The 22,801-nt window shown below is 63.3% G+C and overlaps 1 protein-coding gene across 3 annotated transcripts; it reads left to right on the top strand.

Annotated features, from left to right (window-relative positions):
- Positions 1-297: 297 nt before the first annotated feature.
- TRAF2 (TNF receptor associated factor 2) lies at positions 298-22,663 on the top strand. Of its 3 annotated transcripts, none has more exons than XM_030292729.1 (11): positions 298-338; positions 8,414-8,623; positions 9,456-9,534; positions 9,769-9,867; positions 14,596-14,757; positions 15,763-15,837; positions 17,306-17,380; positions 18,790-19,137; positions 19,613-19,790; positions 21,214-21,362; positions 21,955-22,663. In XM_030292729.1, the coding sequence occupies exons 2-11, from the start codon at positions 8,436-8,438 to the stop codon at positions 22,171-22,173; spliced, it is 1,572 nt and encodes a 523-aa protein (XP_030148589.1). In that variant the 5' UTR covers positions 298-338; positions 8,414-8,435; the 3' UTR covers positions 22,174-22,663. The 3 variants fall into 3 exon arrangements, with proteins under 3 accessions (XP_030148589.1, XP_032451428.1, XP_030148588.1); XM_032595537.1 differs by having other exon boundaries at positions 21,084-21,362; positions 21,955-22,070; XM_030292728.1 differs by lacking the exon at positions 298-338 and adding an exon at positions 489-1,508.
- Positions 22,664-22,801: the final 138 nt, after the last annotated feature.

Here is a 22,801-nt window from a genome sequence, read left to right on the forward strand (position 1 = left end):
GCTCTGCTCGGACAGAGCCTGGGCTGGGCTCAACTTAAGTACCCACGCAGCGGCGGCTCTGACCAATCGGCGCCCGCTGCGGCTCCGGCGCGCTCCTGGTTGGGTCCCGTGTCAGTCTGTCAGGGGGGCGGGCCAACGCGGAGGGCGGGGGGAGATAACTGGCCAATCGGAGCCAGCTGCGGCTGGCTGAGCGCTCCTGGTAGGGCCCCGCGTCAGTCAGTCAGGCGGGCTCGGGGGCGGGCCCGCAGCGGCTGTGGCGGCGGCGGCGGCGGCGGCGGCGGCGGCGGCGGCGGCGGCGGCTGGGCGGGCGTGCAGTTCCGGGCGCGCGGCGACCGTTGGTGAGTCCAGCTGGTGGGGTCGGGGTCCGGGTCGCGGTGGGGGTCGCGGTGGGGGTTGGGGTCGGGGGGCGGCGGCGGTAGCCAGGGCGGCGGCGGGCGGCTCCGGGGAGTCAGGGCCCCGGCGGCAGGGTCGCCGCCCCGCGGGCCTGAGGGGATTTTTCGGAGCCGGGCAGCCGGAAACTGAAAGTCGGAGCGGGGCCGGCGCAGGAAAGTTCGCGAACGCCCGCGGGCGTCCACGGCGGCTCCGGCCGGGGGCCGTGGCGCGGGGTCCCCACGCGGTGACATGCGGTCCGCAACGCCCCGGCCCACTGTGCGAGGTCACGGCCGGGGGGCCACGACCCGGGGTCACAGCGTTCCCCCCACCAGCCTGGCTGCCTTGAACTTTGGTTGCTGGCCTGTGCGCCGCGTACCCCTTGCCTTGACCCCAGCTGTGGGCTCCCCTGCGCCTACCTGGTGCTCCCTTCTTCCTCCGAGAGGCGAGTTCTCACCTGTTTCAGATCTGGACGAGCTCCCTGAACTTCAGGGTGGTGGGTGGACCTCTGGGGTCACCTTTTCTCACCCTGTTGCGCCCTCGCCCCTGCGGCTTGTCCCGGAGGTATCAGTGTCTCCTGCCGCCTGTCTTCCTCACCTGCTCTCTCGTTCCCTGCCCTCAGCCCCCCCACCTCCTGTGGCTCCGGAGCCTTCACACTTGACCCTTGAACATACAGGGGGTTGGGGCGCCAACCCCCTCCCTGCGCAGTTGAAAATCTGCGTGTAACGTTTTTTTCTTCCTTTCTTTTTTTTGAAATGGGAACGCTTCCCAAATTTTCGGGTCATCGTGCAGAGGCCACACTAAATGCTGTCTCGTTCCAGTTTTCGGACGTGTGCTGCGGAGTGAGCACGCCTGTGACTCCCGCCTTCACTTAGCTAGCAGTCTGCGGTTGGGCAGAAGCCCTGGCGATCGTGCGAAGAGCCGGCTGCCCCAGACCTCTTGTGTGTGGTGTGCCGGATCCTGACCGTGCGTGCGTTAGAGGAAAATGGTAAACTCGTAGGGAGGAGAAAGCACGTTTACTGTAACGGGCTGTAAACAGTCTGTGCAGAAGCGGATCCGAGCGGTTCAGACCCACGTTCAAAGATCAGCTGTCACACTAGGGTGCCAGTCACAGACAGCACTGTCGCGTCCTGCAGCCTGTGAGTAGAGGTGGGGTGTCCCGTGTGTGGGCAGGAGCCCGGTGAGCGTCCCCGTGATGAAGGTGAGGCCCAGATCCTGGAGTGGGGCCGCTCGGAACTGTCCGTGGAGGAGCCTGGGACAAAGAGGGTGTGTGTGAGAGAGAGAGAGTGCACGCCAGCGAGCGAGTGAGCAAGCCAGCGAGTGTGGGGCAGAGCACAGGGGGGGGCATGCTGGGCCAGCGCAGCAGCTCTCAGCAGAGGGGGCATCTGGAGGGCAGTGGCGTCTGTCGACTCAGTTGCTGGTTTTAGGTGCAGGTCTCAGTCAACCCGAAATTGTTGCTCGAGTTTTATTTTTGTTGAATAGCTTAATTGCAGTGTGATTTACGCACCACGGTATTCGCCAGTGCTTGAATCAAGAAACAAGGGGCGCCTGGGTGGCTCAGTCAGTTGAGCGTCCGACTTCGGTCCAGGTCATGATCTCGCGGTTCGTGGGTTCGAGCCCCGCGTCAGGCTCTGTGCTGACAGCTCAGAGCCTGGAGCCTGCTTCGGATTCTGTGTCTCCTCTGTCTCTGTCTCTGTCTCTCCCCTGCTCACACACTGTCTCTCTCTCTCTCTCTCAAAAATCTTAAAAAAACAAAAATGCTAAGAGTTGATTTGTTTAAACCCTTTGGAAGCCACAGAGCCCCTCAGTGCTTCTAGAAGTGGCGTCTCCACGCATCTGAGCAGACGCAGATCTCTCCCCTCTCCCCGGACACCTGGTTCTCAGAATAGAGCCCAATCCCCGTGGCCGCAGTCCCCAAACGCATGCACTGTGACCTCGGGCCTCTGTGCTGGTCCTGTGCCTCCGGTGCCCTGCTGTGTTGTGTCACAGATCTCTGCATCCTGTGGTCCTGTCCTGTTACCTGCCTCAGTGTCCTGGGAGGGGGGACGGCAGGCTGTAAACACCCGTGCCATGTGATGGAGAGAGCCTTGCTGGCTCCCTCGGAGGGGGCTCCCAGGGGAGGGGGCTTTCAGCTAGGGGTTCTCTCTCTCGAGGGGTTTCTAAACTTCCCAGGGAAATAAATGCGAATGTCACTCGGGGACCATGTTCGTCCTGCAGTATTGGTCATGCTCTGGGTGCTAGAGCACAGGATGTGCCGTACTCGCTGGTCGCTGGAGAACGCATTTTCTCCGGGAGGATAAAGGCCTTTTCACTTTGTGTTTTGAGGGCCGCATCTGGGTCCCTCTCTGGCGGTGGGCAGTTGCCAGGTGGGTTTCCACGGCGGGACATCACGAACGTGCCCAGAGGCCAGGGCGGGAAGGTCCAGAGAAGAAAACCCGGAAGAAATTACCCACACACCCCGCAGACGACGCCCAGAACGGGGAGCACATCTTCGTCGTGTTCTGGAGTCCAGGCCCGTGGGCGGTGTGCCATTCTCCTTTCACTGGGCCCGCTCCTTCATGGGGATGCGTGAGGACCACTCTCAAGGCCTGGTTCTTGTGTCCACAGGGAGGACATGTCCCTGTCCCGCCACAGGGCCTCACCCCTGCACAGAGGGTGCTGAGCCTGGGAGGAGGGTGCAGGAGGCAGGCTCAGCGGCAGCCGTCCGGGGTCTGAGCTGCGATGTGCGAGCTCTGAGTGGGAACAGCATCGAGGCCGCGTCCCCTGCAGGGCCCAGTGGGCAGCGGAGCAGGTGACCTGGTTGTGGTTTAGGGAGGTGAGGACTCAGCGGGCGAGGGGTAGGAGGAGAATAGGGGCATGACTCTGAAGGGACACTTCATCCCGGTTCCGGGCTCGGCGTGCCCCACTTTGGAATGGTGTGGAGGAAGGGCTGGCTTCACCGGTACCGGAGTCCGTGGATGAGCAGAAGCCTGGAAAGCCCGGAGGGCGCTCCTGCACCCTGTGCCCAGGCCCGGGTCCCTCCTCCTGCCCTCCCAGTCCCTGCCTCCTGGCGCTTAGCTTTCATTCCAGAGGGACAGGCCCACACAAGGAGGCCAGCACGGTGCAGTGTCGGTGACAGGTGACAGGGAAGGCCTTGCTGAGAAAGAGATGCTCGGACGGGCAGGGTGGAGGAAGGGTGGAGGCTCAGGACACGGTGGGTGGTGGCCAAGGCCTGACTGCAGCAACGTGGTCAGATTCCAGGGGTCTGTGGAGGGCAGAGCCAGTGGATCTACTGATGCATTGGAGACGGTGGATGAGAGGGAGAGAGAGTGGTCTCTGAGGATTCCACTGGAGCGACCGAAGGGGGGCCCAGCTCTCCAGGGGGCTGCGGATGTGCAGGCACTCACACTCAGAGGTCAGGGAGAGGGGAGGGGAGCGGGGTGGTCAGCTGGGTCAGGTGGAACGAAGGGACAGTCGCTGCATCATGACTGATCACCTTGTCCCTGCCGAGGGCCCTGGTTTTTAGTCAGAGAGACTCAAGATCAACATTTAGGTGGTACGAAGGCTCGCGCGCGCCAGCACCTAGGACCAGAAACACGTAGGAGCGCCTGGGTGGCTCAGGTCACAAACTCACTGTTCATGAGTTTGAGCCCCGTGTCGGGCTCTGTCCTGACACCCGGGAGCCTGGAGCCGGCTTCGGATTCTGTGTCTCCCTCTCCCTCTGCCCCTCCCCTGCTCGCACTCTGTCTCTCTCTCTCTCTCAAAAGTAAATATTAAACACACACTCACCCACCCGCAACGTCTGCTCGTAATGCCTTAGTTTAGAGCGTCGGCGCACGTGAAGGTGTCCCCGTGCTCTGCACCCAGGCCGGGCCCCGGGCTTGTGAACGGGCTGCCGCCAGCTCCACCTGCAGCAGAGGAAACGGCAGGGCAGCACACGGTGCCAGATGCACCGCTCTTTCGGGGCTTCTTCCTGTCAGAACCTGACTTTCGGGTTCTCTGCAATTAAAAACTATTTTTTTACTATTTATTTATTTTTGAAATAGCGTGCGAGTGCGCGCGAGCCCGGGAGGGGCAGAGAGGGGCCAGAGGGTCCGAAGCGGGATCCACGCTGACGACGTAGAGCCCAGTGTGGGGCTCGAACTCACGGACCGCGAGATCATGAGCCGAGCCAAAGTCGGGTGCTTCGCGGACTGAGCCACCCAGGCGCCCTGCTCTACCGTTTTTAGTATCGTGAGACAGAGTTATTTTGGATAAACGTGTATGGGTATACGTAATTAGAGATTTACATCTTTTTCTTAATCTTTAGAATTTATTTAAGTAGTCTCTACACCCGGTGTGGGGCTCGAACTCACGACCTCGAGATTGAGTTGCACCTCCTCGACTGAGCCAGCCAGGCTTCCCGAAACTCCATCTTTTTCTTTGGAAGTTGAGGCGCACGTACAGCAAAATATACAGATCCTGAGGGTACAGCTCGGCGCGCGGTCGTCTGCGTACCCGGGCCTCTCCGGCACGTCTGCGTTTCTGTACTCAGCGCTTCTGACGCCAAACGTGGCATTCCTGTGACCTCTCCTTGGGTTCACTGAGTCTAGAGTGGCTCACAGAACTCAGGGAGACACTGATTCCGTGCAGAGCCAGGTGGGAAGATGCACAGGGCAGGTGTGGGGCAGGGCTGCCAGGCCCCCACTCCCTCCGGCGCGCCAGCCTCTCGGCACGGTGACGGGTCACCAGTCCGGGAGCGCTCTGAACCTCCCTGGTCCGGGTGTTACGGGGGCTCCTTCATGAAAGTACGATCGATTGCCTTATTGGTCATGGGTGGTTAGGTCAGTCTCCGGCCCCTCTCCTCCCTCACAGGGGGCGGGCGTGAAAGGGGCTTATGAGTCACAGAAGATGCTCCCTTGGCCTCGTTGCTCTGGAAATCCCAGGGGTTTTAGGAGCTCTGTGCCAGGAACCGGGAAGGAGAGCAGACGTCTCGTGTGCCACAGGCTCGTGCAGCCAGACGTCATCACTTCCCAGCTTGTGTTGTCGTGGGCTGGTTTGCCTGTTCTCAAACATCACATAACTGGAACTATTCTGTAAATACTGTCTCGTCTCTGATAGAGATGCCCTTTTAACAAAATGTGAATCTGTCGTACGGACGTTAACTGGAGCTTGTTTTTGGGGAATCAGTTAGTGTGAGATCCGGGGCAGACTGCATGGGAGTCCTCGTTCACACGTTCATTGCCAGTGGAGTGGCTCTGGTTATGAGCAACTTACCCGAGAGAGTCAGTATTTGGGAAATAGGCGGGAAGCTTGAAAGGGCCAGCAGGATGTTGAGGTTCCGGGTTGGGGTGCCCACGAGCCCCGAGTCCTGTTCTCCGGTGGCCGCCCCGCCCACCATCCTTCGTGCCTGTGTCGGGGCTGCTGACTGCGCTGGTCATCTGGGGAGGCCCAGATGGGTGGACGTGTGCAGGCCACCAGGGAGTCAGAAGTCCAGGCGCGGGGATGGGGAAGTTTTCTTCTGTGGTCGGGGCAGGCAGCCCGCCACAGCGGCGGGACTTGATGTATTGATGGCCTTCAAAGCGTTACATTTTGGGGCAGTGCTTTTGAGTCTCTGTGATGTCTTTTGTTGTGGTTTGTAAAAGTTAAAATGCATTATAAACGAGATTTGAACACAACGTTTAAGGTCGTGAGCACCGAGAACTCCCCAGGCGTGGCATGGGCTGCGGCGGGACCCGGGGGCTGGTGCCGTGGCGCTGGGTGGAATCTGTGGGTCCTCCAGGGCCTGTCTCCGCATTTAGGACAGAAATACCGATCCCCGCCGTCCAGCTGTGTCGGGTAGTAGTGACCGCTGACCAGGCTGTGTTCGCGAGGTCATTGAGGCCTGGCCAGAGCTGACAGAGGTCAAGGCCAGAAAGAGACCACCCGTGTGGGTCTTGTACGTCTAATGGGAGCATAAGCTGATGGGCTAGGGCAGTGGGACCTTGGCCGATCAGTCGGCCAAGAAGCCGGGTCTGGTTTCGAGAAGACAGAATGTCGGTGCCAGAATAAAGCTCTGTCTCACAGACTGTAGGGGAGGCTGCTCAGTGAGGTTTTCAAAAGAAAGCATCACCGTAATCCTCATACTGTCACGGGGCTGTTGGTTTCTTACTTTAGTCTCCTCTGCCCCCGTGTAACACGGTCGTGTGCTTACACTCCTTTACTTTTGATGTTGGATTTCATTTAAGGTAATAAATACATAGTAGAGATCTAAAGTGTGGCTTTTTTTTTTTACCAGTGATTTTTAAAATTTTTTTAGTGTTTATTTTTGAGAGAGAGTGAGTGCGTGTGTGTGTGTGTGTGTGTGTGTGTGTGTGTGTGTGTGTGTATGTGCGGGGGAGGGGCAGATAGAGAGGGAGACCTAGAATCCGAAGCAGGCTCCAGGCTCTGAGCCATCGGCACAGAGCCCGATGCGGGGCTCGAACCCACGAACCGCGAGATCATGACCTGAGCGGAAGTCAGACGCTTAACCGACTGAGCCACCCAGGCGCGCCCCCGCTAACGTAGTTTAGAGCATTGATTTGTTCGTCGTTGATGGCTCGTGAAATCACCTCGTAAGAGTAAGTGGACTTTCACGAGCCCTTCGCTCTTGGTAGTGCTTCTGTGTAGCACATCTGGACGTGGCCTTGAGAGGCGTGGGCTGAGGGGTCCTCCCTCCTCGGCTGCCCTGGCCTGCACTGTCGGTGTCTACCGAAAGGCTTTAGTAAGTGGCGCCTCGTAGCGCTTCTGTGTGCCGTCGGACTCGAGAGAGTGAACTCCCCCGCTTGTCAAAGGGACAGATGGATGGGGCAGGGGCCCAGACACGCCCACACGTGCTGAGAGTGTGTGGACCAGTGAGAGGGCGCCGTGGCCTCCTGCCAAGTGGCCTCGGGCACGACACCTCATATGTCCTGTGGTTGGAGGAGCAAATGCCTGTGTGCTCTGGCACGCGGCCCAAGCGAGGCCTCGCCGACTACGAGTCCAGAAGCCTTGGTTGAAAGTGGCTGTGCCCGGCAGATGGGAGGCAGGGGCACACCGTCTGTTGCTGCTTCCTGTGGTGTCACACCAGCTTAGGACAGGGAAGACAGCCCCACGAACAGTGGAAAGAGGTGTCATTTCAGACCATCCTGGTTCGAAAATTGGCGTGTTCCCCACGCACATCCATGAGAAGACACGGGGGTGTGTTTCCAGGGGCGTTTGGGGAAGAAAGCTCTTTGGAGCGACTGCAAACGGGCCAGGGTGGCTCTGAGGTCAAAGTGCTGTGTGTTCAGGTGGCACCTGGGTACTTGTCCAGCTTGGAGGGTTAGCAGGTACGGTTCCCTCTGGCTTTTTGAGATGCTGGTTGTTGATCTGTGCGTCCCACGCAAGGGGTCAGAACACTGTGGGAGCCTCTCCCCTGTCCAGCTCGTGTGTCCTGGGGGCCTTGGCAAGGCCTGGTGCACAGCAGCGGGCAGCTCTCTAGAGGGGGCACCCTGGTGATGGTGGCCAGGGAGCCGAGCGGTGGTGCCCGGCAGGCTGCGTGCCTGCTGTCAGGGGTGACGTTGGAGAGGCCGACGCGTGGGTGGCCGCGTCCTGGGGGCTGCCTAGGGCCCGAGCACAGGCAGGTCAGAATTTCCTGCCCGCCAGGCTGATCTGTAGGAGGTCTGGGGGAGACAGGAAGGCACGAGGATAAGGGCTGCCGATGGCTGTGCAGCCAGAAGGTGGCCTCCCCGGATGCCGGCACTCGCTCTGTCCGCGGGTCAGCGAGCCGGGCCAGGTGACCTTGAGGACGGCCTGTTGGCCTGGGGGCTTTGGAGTGGGTGTGCTGGCGCAGCTGTGCGGCGTGGGCAGAGCGCCACCTTGGCCGAGCCTCGATTTCCGTGTTTGTGGTGGGAGATGGGACTAGATTGTCTGCAGGGCTCCCCGTGGTGCTGAAATCCTGGTTCTCCGATTCTAGACCACTGTTCGGCTTGGCGACCCCGACCCCTCACCGCCGGGCGAGGGCCATTTTCCGCGGGGGGGTTATTCTGCAGTCGAGGCGGCTCTTAGGCCCCTGCGTGACCCTCTCCTGCTCTGTGCTCTTCCTTAGGACGTGGCGGTTCGCGGCTCCCATGGCTGCGGCCAGCGTGACCCCTCCCGGCTCCCTAGACGTGTTGCAGCCCGGCTTCTCAAAGACCCTGCTGGGGACCAAGCCAGAGGACAAGTACCTGTGCTCGGCCTGCAGGAACGTCCTGCGCAGGCCCTTCCAGGCACAGTGCGGCCACCGCTACTGCTCCTACTGCCTGACCAGCATCCTGAGGTACTGGTGGCGGGTGGCGGGTTTGGCCTCGGGTCGGGCCGTGCTCCCGGCGACACCCCCCGAAGGCAGAGGCGCACTGCAGATAGGAAAGTGAAGTTAGCGACCGAAGAGGAGGAGTCGCGGGTTGCCGGGGCAGCGTGGACACAGGGAGTGAAACGAACACCACGAGAGCCCGTCTGCTGCCCCTGCTCCGTGGGTGTTCGTGCGTGTCATGTGGGCACAAGACAGCTGAAAATCACACTTGGGGTTCATGTTGCGTGTGCCTTGGAGGCACATGTCCCCAGGAGCTTGTGAAGTCTGGTCTGAGGGCCACTGGCATGTCGAGGGCCGGTGGGTGGGCCCAGGGAGCCAGCACCTCACGCCTGGGCGCCCGGCTGAGCCACCAGAGAGCACCTTTGTTCACAGCGGGAGGGTCACCGTTAGAGGATTGGAATCCTCTCCCTTGTTTTAAGTATTTTGTTTTTATTTATTTGTTTCCTTCTTAAGGTTTGTTTTTGAGAGACAGCATGAGCAGGGGAGGGGCAGAGAGAGAGAGGGAGACCCAGAATCCGAAGCGGGCTCCAGGCTCCGAGCTGTCAGCGCAGAGCCTGATGCGGGGCTCGAACCCACAAACTGTGAGATTGTGACCTGAGCCAAAGTCGGACACAACCCACTGAGCCACCCAGGCACCCCTAAATGTCTGAAACATTGGACGTCGACGCGTGCTCCTCCCTGATTCCGTCTCAGTCTAGAAAGTGCAGAATGGGGGCGAGGAGTGGCGCTGGGCGGGCGGCCTAGTGCTCTCTGCTCTTTGCGGCGGGTTTGATGGCCGGCCCCTCGCTTCTCCCCCCAGCTCCGGGCCTCAGAACTGTGCCGCCTGTGTTCACGAAGGCATATACGAAGAGGGCATTTCTATTTTGGAAAGCGGTTCGGTAAGTGAAAGTCTTTAAGCAAAAAACGTCAAAACACAGAAAACGTTTTGATGTTTCTTTTAGTGACACCAGTGGCCTCATGGCGTTCTGGCAGCTAGGACCCGCCCTCGCTGCCCCGATGGCCGCTAGAGCTTGGAGCTGCTGCGTCTGCCGCTGGGCCTCGTTCTGGAAGGCTGGCGGCGGGGCAGGCAGGGGGCAGCGGGTGGAGGCCTAACCTAGGAACGCTCTCCTCAGGCGTTCCCGGACAACGCTGCGCGCAGGGAGGTGGAGAGCCTGCCGGCCGTGTGTCCCAGCGACGGCTGCACCTGGAAGGGGACCCTTAAAGAGTATGAGGTAGGGTCCCCCGCACCGGCTCGGCCTCGAGCCTGGACCCCGTCCCCAAAGCAGCCCGCAGAGCCCTCGGTGAGCCTGCCGGCTGCAAGCCTGGCTGACGTCTGCAGAGGAGGCGGCGGCTGCTGACGACCCGCGTGTGGACCCAGGGGCCTGGGGACTGTGGCCTCGGGTGGGGCTTGCACATGACCGGGCCCGGTGTCCTCAGCTGTGGAGGGCTGTGGCGGGTGGCAGCGAGGCGGCCGGGTGCGCTAGGACCTTGTGCTGGCTCTGCGGGGCTGAACGTGCAGGAAAGTAGCTTTCTTGCTCGGTGGGATTTTTCCGTGAGTCTTCAGACTAGGGCTTTCTTTTCTCGAATTGTCTAGACGTTGGACATTGCAGGAGTAGGCACGTTCGATCTGCGGTCACAGAAAGGCATCTGGCCAGTGGCAGGGCGGTGGCTGCTGTTCCCATCTTTCCGTGGCCTGTCCCAGCCAGGCAAGGCTAGTGTGCGTCCCTGCGTTGGTACAGCGGGGCCTCTGTGTGACCGGACCTGCCCGCCCTCGTGCAGCGTCCACAGCTCGCTCGCTAGCTCGGCCGTCCTCTTAACTGGCGCAGCCCACTTACTCGTGCACAAATGTCATGGCAGCCGAGCGTCCGCCAGCTGACGGTGGGACAGACAAGACATGGTCAGTCCACACCACGGAGTAGGATTCAGCCGTAAAAGGGAGGGAACAAAATGGTGACACGTATGAACAGACCTTGAGGGTACTCCGTTCAGTGAGAGGAGCCCAACTTAGGGGACCGGTCCTGTGGCCATCCACTCCCTGAAACAGCGCAACCCAGAGAGGCAAGAGGCGGCCAGGCCGCCGCCAGGACAAGAGGTTGGGACTGGCATGGAGCGGCAGGTGGGGCTCTCAGATGGGCAGCCCCGTAGGTGAGGCTGGAGAGGCTGTGGGTACGGAAGCCTGGCTCTCCTAGGCTCAGGCTCAGGAGCTAGGCCTGCCCCGGGCCCCGGGACAGCCCCATCGTGGGGTGGGCCCTGGGCACTGAGTCGTGACGGTGAGGGAGGGCCCATCGGGTCTGAAACTGGGACCCGGGCTCCCGGCCTGTGTGCCGTCCTTCCCTCGTTCTCTTGACCCACTAGCCTTTTTGGTCTTCGTGCTCTCAGCCGCGTGTTTCCAGGGGAGCGGCTTGGCCGTGCCCAGGGAGGAGCCTCTGGTGGGGAAGGTGAGACGTGCTGTCCATCCAGCAGGCGCCTGGGGCCTCGAGTGGAGCAGCTCTCGGCTCCCTGCACCCTCACTGCTGCCTTCCTGGGAGTGAGACCCAGAGGCTCCCGGCTGTACCCGCACAGCGGGGCGGCCCTGCTCAGCACCACAGGCCTGCAGCCGTTACTGCCCGGGGCTGTCCCGAAAGCAGGCCTTGGGGTTTGGGGTCTCTCCCGGGAGGGTGGGAAGCCCGAGCAGGCTCTGGGGGCTGGTGGGCCCAGGAAGTAGGCACAGTGGGCTGTGCTGCCTTCTGCAGGGACCCAGAGACCCCCTGGGGACAGGTGGAATACCCCCCCCCCCCCCCCACCTCCCGGTCTGGAAGGCCAGTTTCTGCTGCCTCCAGGCCCGCGGTGTGGGTGGGCGGTGGCTTCGTGGGCCTCCGGCTGAGGGCCAGGGACCGCAGCCAGCCTGTGGGCTCGGCCACGGCCCTGCAGGCATGCAGGCTGGAAAGTCCCTGGCTGGCCCGGAGAGCCCCGGAAAGTCCCTGAGAGGGTGGGTTTGGTCATGTGGGAGGGCGGGCGCTGCTCTGGGACACTGGGCCTGGCCTTTGGTAAACCCTGTCCCTGGCTGTGAACGTCACGGGCCTGGGTGAGATCAAGGCCTCTGTGCACACCGCCCTCCTCTCTGAGCCAGCTCGCTGCCCTTTGCGGGGCTGGGACCGGTGGTGTTGTGAAATGCTGGCGCTGTGGCTGAGCTGTTCGGAGAGTCCCGGTTAGCCTCTGAATGTGTTTTTCCTTTGCAATAACGCCTGGTATTTTCTAAGAATCCAATAATTTAAAACTCCAGTTCAAAGATGTTAGTGGGGCGCCTGCCAGGTGCCAGAGGTGCCCGTGTGCACAGCCCCAGGGCCGCTTCTCTGGGGGCGCGTGCAGGAGCCTGCGGCTAGAGGCAGAGGAGGGGCCGGCCGGCAGGGGGGAAGCTCTCCGCTGAAGGCGGGATGGGGGACAGGGGTGACTAGTGGTCACAGTTGAAAGGTGAGACCGAGTCGAGCCTGCTTGATGTCCCGCACGTCCCTGTGAATTCAGAGTCAGCACAGCTCTTTTCACCGAGACACTTAGTTTGAATTCTGGCTGAATAAAGGCTGATTTCTCCAAGGCGTGTGCTTCTCCCTGAGTGGACGTGAAGGTGGTCCCTCTGATCCCTCGAGGGTGGTGGTGCCGAGTGCCCGCTCCACAGAGGCCCTGGGATGATGAACTCAGGCCTCCACCGTCAGCCGGGCCCAGGGGCGGCCGTCAGCAGGGGGCTGCATGCCCTCAGCCCTCCCGGGGGTGCCCGCTTGCTCTGTGCTTCCCTTGGGGACTCCCACGTTATGTGTTAACACTCCTTTAATGAAATCCAAGCACCTCAGCTGTGGCCGCTGTATCTTTTCCGCTCTGAGCCGTGATCATTTCTGAGACTCGTCCTTGGTTCATTTCGAGTGTTTATGGTGTACCTGGTGTGGCTCCGGGCGCTGCCTGTTGTTGGATCGTGGTGGGGTATGTGACATCCACCTGCCAGCGCCCCAGGGACCCTGCGGCAAGTGCGGATGGATGGCGGGGGACCGGGCCGTGTGCCCAGCCGGGAGCCTTCGAGCAGCTGTGGGCAGGCAGCGGAGGAGCCCAGGGGCTGTGGGGGCGCTTCAGGGAGGCCGGGCGCAGGCTGTGAGGACCCGGGCTTTGTGCAGCCAGGCAGTCCACGACGTGTTCTTTGGGCAGGCTGGGACCTCACCTGGCAGCATATGGGGTGCTCTGTTGCGCTGCCGCGGGGTCACCAGGGAGGCTTGCTGGGAATGTAGCATCTGGTCTGTATGTGTCCCCGTGGGAAGTCAGAGGGCAGGGGTGCCTGCCCCGGGAGACTGGTGACGTGGGGTCCGCGAGGAGGCGTGGGCGCCACCGGACGTGACATCCAAAGTTTCCACGCCGTGCGGGGAGGACACCGCACGCGTTCCGCCTCCCCGGGGCTCACCCGTGGCCTCTGCCCTGTACACGCTGGGCTTTGGCGCCAACAGCCAGGCCCCTGGCACGGGATGGAGACACGACCACCCTGTTCCCCAGTCGGGAAGAGCAGGTCGGAGGCTCCCCTGCTCCCCTCAGGTACCCCACAACCGGGATTCTGCAGGGAAACCCCAAAGACCACACCCCTCGGGCATCGCAGCCCAGAGCTGCCCAGCCTGAACCTCGCTGGAGTGGCTGAGCCTGCTTCTGCTCTAGCTGGTCCAGAACTTTCCTCTCGCAGCCACCTCTGCCTCCCTGCCCAGCAGGCCCCACGTTGTCCCTGATGTGGCCTCGTGTGTCCTACCTACAACTTAGCACCGTGCTGAGAGTAGCCCATCGCAGGGGACACGTTCTGTAGGAGTGGACGCTTACCGGAGGCCCTGGAGGCGGCGGATCCGCGGGGGCGGGGGAGGGGAGGGGCCGTGTGTCACAGGACAGAGTCCAGTCTGGGAAGATGAATACGTTCTGGGGACGGACGCACAACAATGTGAATGTGCTCGATGCCCTTAAAAGCAGTTAAGATAATAAATTTGTGTCGTGCGTGTTTTGACACGATAAAAAGGACGGCAGACAAACCTAGAGGTCTCTCCACCCGGCACCCCTCTGCTGTTCCCCTTGCTGGGAACCTCGCGCCACACCCGCAGGGAGTGCCAGGCTGGTCAGGGACCGGCGCCCTGGGGGCACTCCTGCCTCTCCCACCTTCCCCCCACCCACGGCTTCTCTGCCCCAAGCCCCTCCCACAGCGTCGTTCAGCCGGGAGGTTCAGCCGGGAGGTTCAGCCGGGAGGTTCAGCCGGGAGGTTCAGCCGGGTTCCAACCGGGTTCGACTCTCCCCTGCCCCCTGCTCGTGGCTCTGTGGCTCCAGCCTGGAGACAGCACATCCCGCCCTCCTCACTGCACCTTCCTCCTACGTGCTGGGGGACCCCGGGCCGGGCCCTGCCTCCCTGGGTCGGCACGTGCCCTCCCCGGGCCCACTGCCTGTGGGCTGTCAGCGTGGGCGTGGGATGAGCGGGTGGGCTCCCCGTCCTCTTCTGCTCGGTCTGGCCGCTGTGGTCCGTCCTCCCAGCACATCAGCCCTCGTCGCTCCTGTGCCTCCTGTCCACCGAGAACCTGCCCCACTCCGGGCCTGGCCGCCCTGCACCCAGCAAGCCGGCTTCGTCCCTCCGCCCTCCCGGCCCTCCGCCTCGGCCTGGGCTCCGTGGCCCTTCTCGCTCTCTGGCCAGTGATCCTGTTGTCCCTGAATGTCAGTCTGGAGCCTCGACGGGGTGGGATGTCCCTGGGGTGTCACGTGGGTGGGGTGCAGCCAGCTAGCGTGGAGTCCCCCGCCCTCCCCTATCCGGTCTCACCTGGAGCACGGGCGTCGGAGCGGATGAGTGCCCGGTGCTCGCAGCTTCGGGACGGGGCCCGGCGCCTGGCGTCGGAGCCTGAGCGGAGCCTCAGCCGGGACGGCCGGCTGTGTGGGCACCGTGTCCGCCGCGTGCCCTGCTGATGCCGTGCTCCCTTTGTTGCCAGAGCTGCCACGAAGGACACTGCCCGTTCATGCTGACCGAGTGCCCGGCGTGCAGAGGCCTGGTTCGCCTCGGGGAGAAGGAGCGGCACTCGGAACAGGAGTGCCCGGAGAGGAGCCTCAGCTGCAGGCACTGCCGGGCGCCCTGCTGCTGGGCCGACCTGAAGGTGAGGGCGTCCGGCAGGGCTCCCCTCGCTCCTCGAGCCCCAACGCTGAGCCTGCCGGCCCACTGTCGCAGCCGCTGTGGCGTTTTCGCCGCGTCCCACCAGTCCGTCGCTCGCAGCCAGCTGGGTGGAAGGTGCCTGGCAGGAACTCGGGCGGATCTGAAGGCAGAGCCGAGTGGTTTTAAAAACCCGTTTTATTTTAGAAAAACTCACACGGAGGGAGCCGCAGCGCCAGGCCTGGGCCACCCTCCCTGGAGCGTGCCCGTGTCCCCACGCGCCTGGCGCCACGTGGCTCCCCCTGCTTGCTGGGGGGGGGGGGGGTCCCAGGCTTTGTGTCGTGTCTTCTGGAAACTTTGAGAATGTGTTTCTGAGCACGTTTGCTCTTAGACCACTGCACATGCCACCGTCCCTTCCGGGTCTCAGCGGCGACTCCCCGCCATCCCCGGCTCACTTGGTGCCCGTGTCTCCCGACATCTGATTTGTCGGGATCGGGGTCCAGACGGTCCCCACGCTGCATCTTGATGATGTGTCTGCAAGGTCTCTTGAATTGTGCTCTGCGGGGCTGCTTGGGTTTTTTTTTGGTTTTTTTTTTTTGCCGCTGTTCCTTGAAGAAGCTGGGCTGCACGTCTGTCCTTGCTGTGCCCCTCAGACCCTCGTTCTGTAGACCATTCGGTCCAGAGGCCCGAGTGCGTCCACTCGCGGGGCATCTGGCCGCTCACAGGGCCAGGGTCTCAGCGTCCCACGGCCTTGCTCCTCAGTGGCCTGGTTTCAGTTCGGGTGACCAGCAGCGGTGCTCTGCCCTGGTCGCCGTGGATTGCTTGTCCTCATGTGGCCCCGAGCTGCCAGATGGAGAAGAGGGGGTTCTGCTCTGACCCTCCCAAGTGACACTTGCGAGTGCCTGTGGGAGCTGCCCCGTCAGGGGTCTCGGGAGCCACGACCCCGGAACGAGGCCACGAGGTGGCAAGGGTGACCTCACGCACGCCCCGGCTCCTGACCGCTGTCTTTCAGGCACACCACGAAGTCTGCCCCAAGTTCCCCCTGACCTGTGATGGCTGTGGCAAGAAGAAGATCTCCCGTGAGAAAGTAAGTGGTTTCCTGGCGCCTGTGACGACGGGGCGGGGGCGTGCGCGTTGTGCCCCGTGCTCAGTGGTGGCCCGTGGGCCGCTGTTCTGTTACGCTTCCCGCGATGGAAGCGACCCGGCCCGGGAGAAGTCGCACACGCCTGAGATCCTGGCCGCCGCTCAGTCTCACCCCTGCGCACACGCTCACCTGCATCCAGAACCCTGCAGGGCTGGGGGCGGGCTCCGAGCTCCCTGTAAAGACACAACGTACTGCGGGTTCATACTGACGCTTCCAGTTCGGATTTTTGCCTGATTCCACGTGATCTCGGCCCTCTTGCCGCGGAGCATCTCGGTGCCGGATCCCCTCGGCCTGGTGGCTTACGTGTGCCGCCCCGGCCTACGGCTGCTTTCACAGCGTCGGTCGTGGACCACGCTGGCGGCCTCGTTTCTCGGACTCACGCGCACGCCTCTGCTCTGGCGGCCCCAGGAGGCTGTCTCGGTGCTGAGCTGCCGTCCGCCTCGGCTTTCTAGTCTGAGATCGCCCTTTACAGACGGAGTGGGGTTCGAGTTTTGTAAACCGGTCGTGCGGGTGCCTAGTGGAAACCGGGGAAAGTGTGCTGACTGGCCGAGCGCAGGCCCCGCCCACAGGCACCGTGACAGACCCCCGCGGTGGCGGCAGATAGGGGCTCTCGGGACTCCCAGTTCCCCTCTCTCCCGGCGTGAGCCAGGCTGGGAGCTGTTCGCTCCGGGCTGGCCCGCATCCCTGACCGGGAACATCGGGACTCCCGCCCGCCTCTTGCAACGGGGGGAGACTCCGTGCTCCTTTTCTCTGTGTTTGACGCCCTAAGTGTCAGCGGTGGTTTGGGCCACGGTCCCCTGTCCTTTTTCTTAGTTTAACGTTTCATTTATTTTTATCTGGCATTCGTAGCTCTGACGGTCTCTCTCTTCCACGGTCCTGGCAGATGGAGGCAGAGGGACCGCTCGCCCTTGCCCACTTACGAGTGCCCCCCTCTGCCCTGGTCTTTGCTGGCGGAACGTGCCGCCCATGTCAGTGCCCGGCGTGTGCACGGCCGGGCTCTCTGAGCTCCGCGCCTGTCGGCGTCGGCGTTGTCGTGTGCCAGCACCGCGCTGGTCCGTCGTGGGCGTCTGACCCCCGGTCAGGCCGGCCCCTCCTCGCTCCCAAGGGCCCGGGGGCCCTCGACACAACATGTCCTACGAGCTGTGGTGGAGAGACTGGGGTGCAGAGGCCCGAGCACGGGACTGGGCGTCTGCGCGTGTTCTGAAGCCCTTGGCCTGCACCCACCTCCCTTCGTTGACACGCACAGGCCACATGGCCACGTGTGCGTGCGCGTGTACGTGCACGCCTGTGGTGGGTTGTGGGCCGTGTTCAGCCTGAGACCGCAGGGGCCGGGCCGGTGGGGGTGGGGTCCGGGGAGGGGGCGGTGGCAGGGAGGAGAGAGTCAGGGCACCGACGGCGTCCGTCCTCCCAGTTCCAGGACCACGTCCGGGCATGTGGCAGATGCCGAGTCCCGTGCAGGTTCCGTGCTGTCGGCTGCCCCGAGATGGTGAGTCCCGTGGGCCCTGGGTCCGTCCGCTGGGGGCTGGGCGGGTGCCCGTCGATCCTCGTGAGTGGGCGGAGCCTGCAGAAGTGTGCCGCGTGCCCTCTCCCCGAATGCCGGATCTGCCGAGCCTTCAGACTGGCCTCCTGGTTTCCCTCCCGTTTCTGCTGCCTTGTCCACCTGCTCGGCCGTCAGGTGTCCCAGCCTCAGTCAGGGCTCGCGTCCCTCTGCTGAAAATGCCCAGGGCCTTGTACCTCCCTGGTGTCTGGTGGGCGTTTCTGGCCTCGGCCGCACACTGTGAAACGTGCCCACCCCCCCACCCTGTTTTTCTACCTTCCCAAAAAGAGCACCTCGTGTCACCGGCCTCACATCCAGGGCAGCCAGAGATCCGTGCTGCCTGCACACAGGTCCTGGACCCACCTGCCTCCCCTCCTTCCGTGCCTGTGTGGCCCTGGCCGCCTCTGACGTCGTCTCTGCACCAGTCACTGGCTTGGCCGTCCTTGGGCACACTGACCCGTTCCCGCCTCAGGACCTTGACCTGTCAGCTTCCGTGCAGCTCCCTCAGGCCTGGGCGGTTCTCCGTCCACTTGGCCTCTACTGTTTTCCCTGACCGTCTGTCCCCCAAGGGGCTCTCTGAGGGCCTGGGGAACGGCCGGTGCTCTGTTCCTCAGAAACTTCCAGGGGTGGTAGCCCCGGCTGTGCTGTCACCTGGTGCCTTGACACCCGGTGTCTGGTGTCCCCTCCCACCGTTGCTCATTGTCTGGTGACGTGGTGGCGGTCCGTCCCCACGCAGGCCCTGGGCCCCCCACCCTGGGCGCCGCCCGAGGCCAGGCCTGGCCCCGGGTGCCGCAGCCACCATCCTTCCAGCGGCCAGAGCCCACCGCGGCCTGAGTGCGATTGCCGCTGAGGGCGCGTGTCGTCTTGAGCCTGTTGAGCTCATCCTGACCTGAGGCCTCACACACGCCCCTCCGGATTGGCAGGGGCGTCCCGTCAGAGCCCCGCTGGGGAGCTGCGCCCTGGGCGCTGTGCCTCACGGGGCCTCTGTTCTTTCCTTCGTTTGGTGTTTCGGGAGCGTTTAACTTTTTTAAATTTGTCGTGAAGTCTCAGGAGAAATTGGCTGCCGGGTTAGAACCGTACGATAAAGAGGATTTGAAGAAGCTTCGCTTTACTGGTCCCCCCCACCCTCCACCCCGGGCAGTTTTAAACCGTGTCTTCTTTCCTGTTACTTCACATAAAAGCAGACGAGTCACCAGGAAGGTTTGGATTTTGGAGAGACAGTGATACCAGCGACAGGTGACGTGCCGGCAAGTGAATGACGCGGAGGCGTCGCCGCACCTTGCGGCACGTCCGTGGGGCTCTGGCTCCGAGCCGAGTGCCGGTGCGGCGCCGTGAGCCTCCCCGTCTTCCCTCTGCAGGTAGAGAGTGAGAAGCAGCAGCAGCACGAGGCCCAGTGGCTCCGGGAGCACCTGGCCATGCTGCTGGGCGGCCTCCTGGAGGCCAGGCACCCGTCGGGGGCCGATGGCCGCTTCCTGGGCCAAGGCGAGGTCGGGGGCTGGGAAGCCGGCACGCTGCACCCCGAGGCCGAGCTCCCCAAGGCCGCGGAGCTCCGGCAGCGGTGTGAGGCCCTGGAGAGGAAGACGGCCACCTTCGAGAACATCGTCTGCGTCCTGAACCGGGAGGTGGAGAGGGTGGCCATGACCGCCGAGGCCTGTGGCCGGCAGCACCGATTGGACCAGGACAGGATCGAGGCCCTGAGTAACAAGGTCTGGGCCCGGGGCCTCCAGGGCTAGTGTGGGCGGGCCCCAGGGCATCACGGGGCCTCGGAGCTGGGATTTCAGGGATGGCACCTTGAGTTCCAGCGTGACGCTTCTCCGCTTCTGTGTCTGAGCCGGAGTCCCTCTCTGAGCCGTGTGCACCGATGGGCCTGACGTGGGGGTGCTGGAGGCCTCTGGGAGGTGGCCCCTTCTCTCGGGCCTGTGGGTTCCACAAGTGCGTTTCCTGACACTGAGCTCTCGAGTCTCGGGCGCAGGTGGGGTCGGGGGTGTTGTGAGGACGGAGCTCCCCTACCAGCTGAGCCCAGTCAAGCCCCGGGCACTGGGAGAAGCCGTCCTGCTCGAAGTCGGTGGAAAGGTGGGCGTGGGGGCACTTCCCTAAGCGCCGTCCTGCGAAATGCAAGGTGGCCTCTGAGGCCCGCAGCCCCTCCCGCCGGCACCCTCACGGGGCCCCCTGCGCCCCCAGGTGCAGCAGCTGGAGAGGAGCATCGGCCTGAAGGACCTGGCCATGGCCGAGCTGGAGCAGAAGGTCCACGAGATGGAGGCGTCCACCTTCGACGGCGTGTTTATCTGGAAGATCTCGGATTTCGCCAGGAAGCGCCAGGAAGCTGTGGCTGGCCGCACGCCCGCCATCTTCTCTCCAGGTGCCGTTCTGGAACCTGTCCTCAGAGCTGCTGGTGTCCGAGCTACTCGCGCACCCTCGGGCTGGAGGCCCTTGCTGTGCCGGCAGCGCCTCTGCGGGAGGCCGCGGGGTGGGCGGGTGGCCGCCTGGGCCGGGACTCCCCTCACGCACGGAACTTCGGGCGGGTACTCGCAGGGGTGTTCCCTGGAAGGCACCGCTGGGGAGAAGGGGGCGCTCGTCCACGCGGCGGGCTCCCTTGCTCTGCCAGGGCCACATGCGGCCCACGGCCCTTCCTGCCGAGCCCGGCCCCCCACCCCACGGGCGCCCTTTACCGTTTACTTCGGTGAAGTTGCTGCCGTGGTTATGTGTTCGGAGCCCGGGCGAGCGGGGGCAGGGGCGGGGCGCCTCTCCTGCTGGCGGGTACAGGGCCGCAGGCAGGCCCGCCCGCGACCGCGCCGTCCCCTGTGCGGAACCGGACGCTCACGCTCTGTCTTCCTGGCTGGGACAGGCGACTGCCGCGTGGGGAGCGGCGTGTTCGGGAGGCCGGCCCCTCTGCACTGGATGCGAGCAGGCAGCTCCTTTTGCTAACGCGTTTCCTCGGGAGTGGGAGTGGGAGCGTGCCTGCCGATCAGCTTTCCTCCGGGTCCAGCTCTGGCGGAACCTGATAGAGAACTGAGCGTGAGCTCCAGCTGGGGTGGCCCCGTGACACGCCCCCGGGAGACGCTCGTCTGTGCTCAGGCAGAGCTGCACAGCCGGAGCGGGCTGGTGTCCGGGGAGCCGAGGGAGGGTGGTTTCCGGGGCCACGGGCAGGAAGGCCGTGAGGGCCGCTCCTGGGGGTGCCCGGCCTCGTGCCGTGTCTGGGCTCCTGCGTGTCTCTGGGCGCCATGCTGGATATTGGGAATGTCGCCTCTGGCTTGTCCCAGGGTCTCCCCCACTGTGCCCTTTCCAGGCCCCGGCTCAGGTCTGACCATGGCCTTTTGACCAGAGCCAAGCCCCCCCCACCCCGAACTTCATGGCTGGTTCTGTTTTGGGGTTACATTTAGGGTTTTTAGAAATGCTGTTTTTTAATGTTTACTTTTGAGAGCAGGTGTGAGTGGGGGAGAGACAGAGTCGGGAGGGCGGACAGAGGCTCTGAAGCGGGCTCTGTGCTGAGAGCAGCGAGTCTGACGCGGGGCTCAGATCTGTGCACGAACCGTGAGATCATGACCTGAGCTGAAATTAAGACTTGGACGCTCGACCAGCTGAGCCACCCAGGCGCCCCTAAAAACACTTCTTCTAATAACCTATTTTTCTTTTGGGCGTTTGTTCTCGCTAGGAACTAACTGCGTCCTTAGAGGAGAAGTACGTGCCCCCAACCTGGGTGTTGTCCCTGCGTTTCTGTTCCTTGCGGGGAGCACGAGCCCTCGGCCTGGCTTCACTGACGCTCCCTCCCGTCCCCCCTGCAGCCTTCTACACGAGCAGGTACGGCTACAAGATGTGTCTGCGCATCTACCTGAACGGAGATGGCACCGGGCGCGGGACACACCTGTCTCTCTTCTTTGTGGTGATGAAGGGCCCCAACGACGCCCTCCTGCGATGGCCCTTCAACCAAAAGGTACGCGAGGCTGTCCCAGCGGCTGCTCTGGGGACCCCAGTGGGCAGCAGGCTGTCAGGATGGGCCCTCAGGCTCCTGGGCCCAGGGCCTCCACGTGGCTCTGTCGCTGCAGTGGAGCTGGGGCGCCACCCAGTCGGCCCCGGGGCTTCCGGCCACTTAGGGCCAGCGGTTGCAGATGCCACCTCGGGGCTGGTTTCAGAGGAAGGGCCACGGCTGGAGGCCGCACCTGAGGCTCTTGTGTCATAGTTGGGCTAAGGGATTGGAGGTGCCGGTGCCATTGTCCTTCCCCTTCGCCGGGCCGGGCCAGCCCCGTGGTCTTCCTGGTGGAGGCAGCGCATCTGAAAAGTGCTGTTCCTCGGGGAGGGCGGCAGGTATTCTGTGAGCCCTCTGGTAAGGAAATGTTTGCCACGTGAACATAAGAAAAGGCACCAACGATGCAGCTCCACGTAGCCCAAACTGTAGCCTTGGGTCCCAGGGGTTGGTCCCAGAAAGTGCCGGAGCGCAGATCACCCAGATGGGGTTGACACCCGGTAGCCGTGGAGCGGGGGGGCCGTGACTCAGCGTTGTCCCTCCGCGGGGCGCTCTCCCCCAGGTGACCTTAATGCTGCTTGACCAGAACAACCGGGAGCATGTGATCGACGCCTTTAGACCCGACGTGACCTCGTCCTCCTTCCAGAGGCCAGTCAGTGACATGAACATCGCGAGCGGCTGCCCCCTCTTCTGCCCCGTTTCCAAGATGGAGGCCAAGAATTCCTACGTGCGCGATGACGCCATCTTCATCAAGGCCATTGTGGACCTGACGGGGCTCTAGCCGCCTCCCCCCAGGGTCAGGGGTCAGGAGCAGCTGGGCCCGGCGGCTCGGTGAGGAGCCACCACGCTGGGCCTGAGCCTCGCTGCGGGTGGACGCCTGCCGCCTTCGTGGCCCACCGGGACGGGGCCGCCTCCTGGGAGAGGCCGCTCGGCCCGGGCTGCGTGGGGTGGGCTGCAGGCCCGTCGGTCCCTCCGAGGGCTGTCCGTGTAGGTGCTCGGGGCGGAGTGAGCAGAGCGGGCAAGGTGGGCCGGCACCTTGTCCTGCCCTTTGGCCCCCGGAGAGAAGGGACGCGCTCAGGCCTGGCCGCTGCTCTGAGGAGAGGTCCTGCTGTGCAGGCCAGCGGGCAGGGAGGACGCTCTGTGTCCTCAGGGCCTCCCGTCAGCCGCCCCCGGGGCAAGCGTGGGGTGCACGTTGGGCCCTGCTGTGAGACGTGGTGCGGTAGCTGCCCCGTCGGGCTGTGGAGGAGTCGTTATTAAACTGTTAAATCTCTGTGGTGAGTGGTATCCGTTTGCCTCTGGCCTCGGTGGCATTGACCCTCACAGGGGCCTCCTGGCTCTCTGCCGTCCCTCGGTCCCTTCCCTACAAGTGCCCTGTCCCTTCCTGCGTCACCAAGTCCCTGAGCAGTTAC

The sequence above is a fragment of the Lynx canadensis genome, chromosome D4 (genome assembly GCF_007474595.2).
Source record: "Lynx canadensis isolate LIC74 chromosome D4, mLynCan4.pri.v2, whole genome shotgun sequence".
NCBI lineage: Eukaryota > Metazoa > Chordata > Mammalia > Carnivora > Felidae > Lynx > Lynx canadensis.